The 3,004-nt window shown below is 27.0% G+C and overlaps 1 protein-coding gene across 1 annotated transcript; it reads right to left on the bottom strand.

The window, feature by feature from the left end:
* Positions 1-694: 694 nt before the first annotated feature.
* Positions 695-2,337, bottom strand: LOC127138548 (CASP-like protein 2C1). The gene is made up of 3 exons (XM_051065018.1): positions 1,945-2,337; positions 1,741-1,864; positions 695-1,173 (listed from the first exon to the last, which is right to left on the bottom strand). Exons 1-3 carry the CDS (start codon positions 2,100-2,102, stop codon positions 922-924), a joined length of 534 nt encoding a protein of 177 aa, XP_050920975.1. The 5' UTR covers positions 2,103-2,337; the 3' UTR covers positions 695-921.
* Between the last annotated feature and the right edge of the window lie 667 nt (positions 2,338-3,004).

Genomic DNA, 3,004 nt, shown 5'->3' with positions numbered 1-3,004 from the left:
TATAGGCCAAAATAAGCGCCCTCTTTTCCCTTATTTGGCGTAGTGCCATTTGTACTTACCCCGAACCCAGAATAAAGCCCAATTTCTTCGGCCTTATGCCTAGACCGATAAAGCCTTCAGCCACTAGAAGAAAAAGGAAGTGTGCAAGAGGGTCCCCTTGTTTCAAACCCCTTTAGATGTTGATCTCTTGATTAGGGCACCCATTTACCAACACCACAAGATTACCACAAAAAACACAAGCTCTCATCCAAGACCCCCACTTCTCACTAAACTCGAATCTAATAAACATATAATCCAATAAGCTTCAACTAACTGAATCATATGCCTTCTCAAAACCGGCCTTAAGAATAACGCAGAGTCTTTTAGATTTCTTGGTCAAATCAATCACCTCATTAACAACCACCACACTATCAACCAACATCATCCCCTTAAGAAATATCGATTGATTTGAAGAAATGAGATTGTCCATCACTTATCCAAGTATGATGGCTAGCATTTTAACCACCAATTTGTACCAGGATCCCACCAAAGAGATTGACCTAAACTCTCCAAAGTGGGAGGGGGAGTTGACTTTAAAGATCAAAGCTAATGATAGAGATGCAAATCAATGAAATTGATCAAATCTATATCGTAAACTCATGTACTATAAACCGAAAAATTGATGTTACAAAGTTAGAGCCTTGTCACAACAAAATGAAAATAAAATAAAATAATATTACTGCATTAAATTGCCTGTGCAAATATTACTTATGTACAAAACTTTGGACTTCCATTAGTGAAAAATGAAAACACAAGGAAAAGAGATAAATTCAAACAATGCAAGGTATATCTATCATAACTCTTTCACTTTTTTTTCATTTCCTTTTTACTTTCTGTGCCCACAAATTCACAGATATACAATTTAAAATTTTCCATTAGGCATCATTTTCCTTTCAAACGCAAGAACCTCTTGGGAGAGTACATTCTGAAAACTTTGTATGCTGAGATAATTGATATCATAGCCATTAAAATGGATGCTACATAGCAACATAATATGGCCCCTGCAATTTGTTCACAGAATCTGGTGAATTTGTTGCATACCTTCAACCACTGGAAGGCCTCTGAGCCAGTAAATGCAAATATAGCTGCTTCAAATAATGCTGTGTTTGTGGCGAATGTTAAGTACACAGCAATCTGTTTATAAATTTGTTTAAAAATAAAATTTATCATAATAATTTACAAATATGAATGTGATCTAATAATCATATAAATCATCTGTAAAACCGATTTGAATATAACTCTTGCACAAATAATAGTGTTCAATCCATATAAATATTTTTTGGCCTTTTATCCTTAATTTATTGTTTATATATTTCATGCACTTCTGAAAATATCACCATTCAAAACATAATGAAACAATTTTTTACACAAACATTTTCAAATATTCCAACAGTAATAATTAGTTAGGAGAATTTGAATTTAAATTCAAATTCCACCTAAATTATTTATTAAAAGATTTTACTATTTCTTAGTCAAACCTGATCAAATAAAGACAAAATATATATATTTTTCACCAAATACAAAGGTTTTTTTTTATAATAAATGATAGATTTCAGTTATAATCCTGCAAGTTATTTGAATTTATGAGCCTAATTCAATACACATAATTTAATCTAGATATGAATGTATACATATAGTTATATTATTATAATATTATAATAAGCATTCTCAATAATTAAACAGAAAAATAATAATTTATACCTGATCTAGTAACAAGCTAATCCAAACCATGCACATTTCATAAGATCCTTTTGAAGAACAAGAGTATTTGCATAATTGAAGCATGTTATATCCAGCAGCTGAAGATGAAACATACAGCAATATCCTAAAAAAACAATATATTATCACATAAAAAATAGAAGAAAAAAAACAAACAAAAAATAGAGAGAAAGAAAAATGATTTACTTGAGAACATCCACGTCTTTATAAGTAACTTTCTTTTCAATAGTTAAAAACACAACCTTTGTTTGAGTATCAAAAACAACTAAAAAAGCTGTTAATACCAACAACAATATTGCTATAACTCTTAGAAAAACTTCTCCTCTTGCTATTCTGAATTCCATTATTTTTTTTTTGAGAGAGATGAAGTTTTTCTAGTGTTATTAAATGTAGGGGCTGTTTGGGGTGATTTATTGAATGTAAGAGAGTGCTTATACAGTGCTTCCAAAGTGGATGACATAAGACTACTGGTTGAAAATAATCCACGAGGTGTTGAAATCAATTATCTCAACAGCTACCAAAAATCTATTAATGGTGTTTAATTGCTTACACGTTTCATTCAATGTATGAAAAGAAGGTAGAGATGTGAGAGTTTCATAAAGAGACCTATAGATATAGATATAGACATAGAAATAAAATATTTAATTTAAATATTTTTTTTTAAATTATATATATTTTTGGTTTTCAAAATTCAATTTTAATCTTCTAATATATTTGGTTTTGGTTTTCTAAATATTTCAAAATTCAATTTTAATCTTCTAAATTTTTTGTTTTTTCAAAATTTTAAAATTTAATTTATTATTGATATTTTTTTCAAAATTTTCTAATATTTTAGAAACAAATATTCTAAAATTTCTAAAATTTTCTAATATTTTAGAAATTTTTCTAATATTTTAGAAAATTTTCTAAAATTTTCAAAATATTCTTAAAAAATATCAACTTTACTATATTATATTTATTAATTATTGGCATATTTAATGATCAATAAATAAATAAAATAATAATAAATTGAGAGTGATATTAATATTATTGATTCAAGTGTATAATCTAAAAAAAATGAAAATTACATTTAGAAACTAAAGAGACATATTTTTGAACAAATAAATTATTAAAATATAACATTTATTTTAGAACATAAATAATGTATATAATAATTTTACATTCCATAGACAATGTATCATTAAAAAAATAGTATAAATATGTGAGCTAAAAATTATATTATTTAAATTTATTAAATTAAAATCAA

This window comes from Lathyrus oleraceus, chromosome 4, assembly GCF_024323335.1.
Source record: "Lathyrus oleraceus cultivar Zhongwan6 chromosome 4, CAAS_Psat_ZW6_1.0, whole genome shotgun sequence".
NCBI classification, from domain to species: domain Eukaryota; kingdom Viridiplantae; phylum Streptophyta; class Magnoliopsida; order Fabales; family Fabaceae; genus Lathyrus; species Lathyrus oleraceus.
Note: the sequence above shows the minus strand (reverse complement) of the source record. Positions and strands in the feature narration are given on the sequence as shown.

Coding starts and splice junctions, on each gene's coding strand:
- LOC127138548 (XM_051065018.1), bottom strand. CDS start 2,102: ATGGAATTCAGAATAGCAAGAGGAGAAGTTTTTCTAAGAGTTATAGCA. Junction 1,865..1,944: donor AAAGACGTGGATGTTCTCAA/GTAAATCATTTT, acceptor TTGTTTTTTTAG/GATATTGCTGTATGTTTCAT. Junction 1,174..1,740: donor TTAGCTTGTTACTAGATCAG/GTATAAATTATT, acceptor ATTTATAAACAG/ATTGCTGTGTACTTAACATT.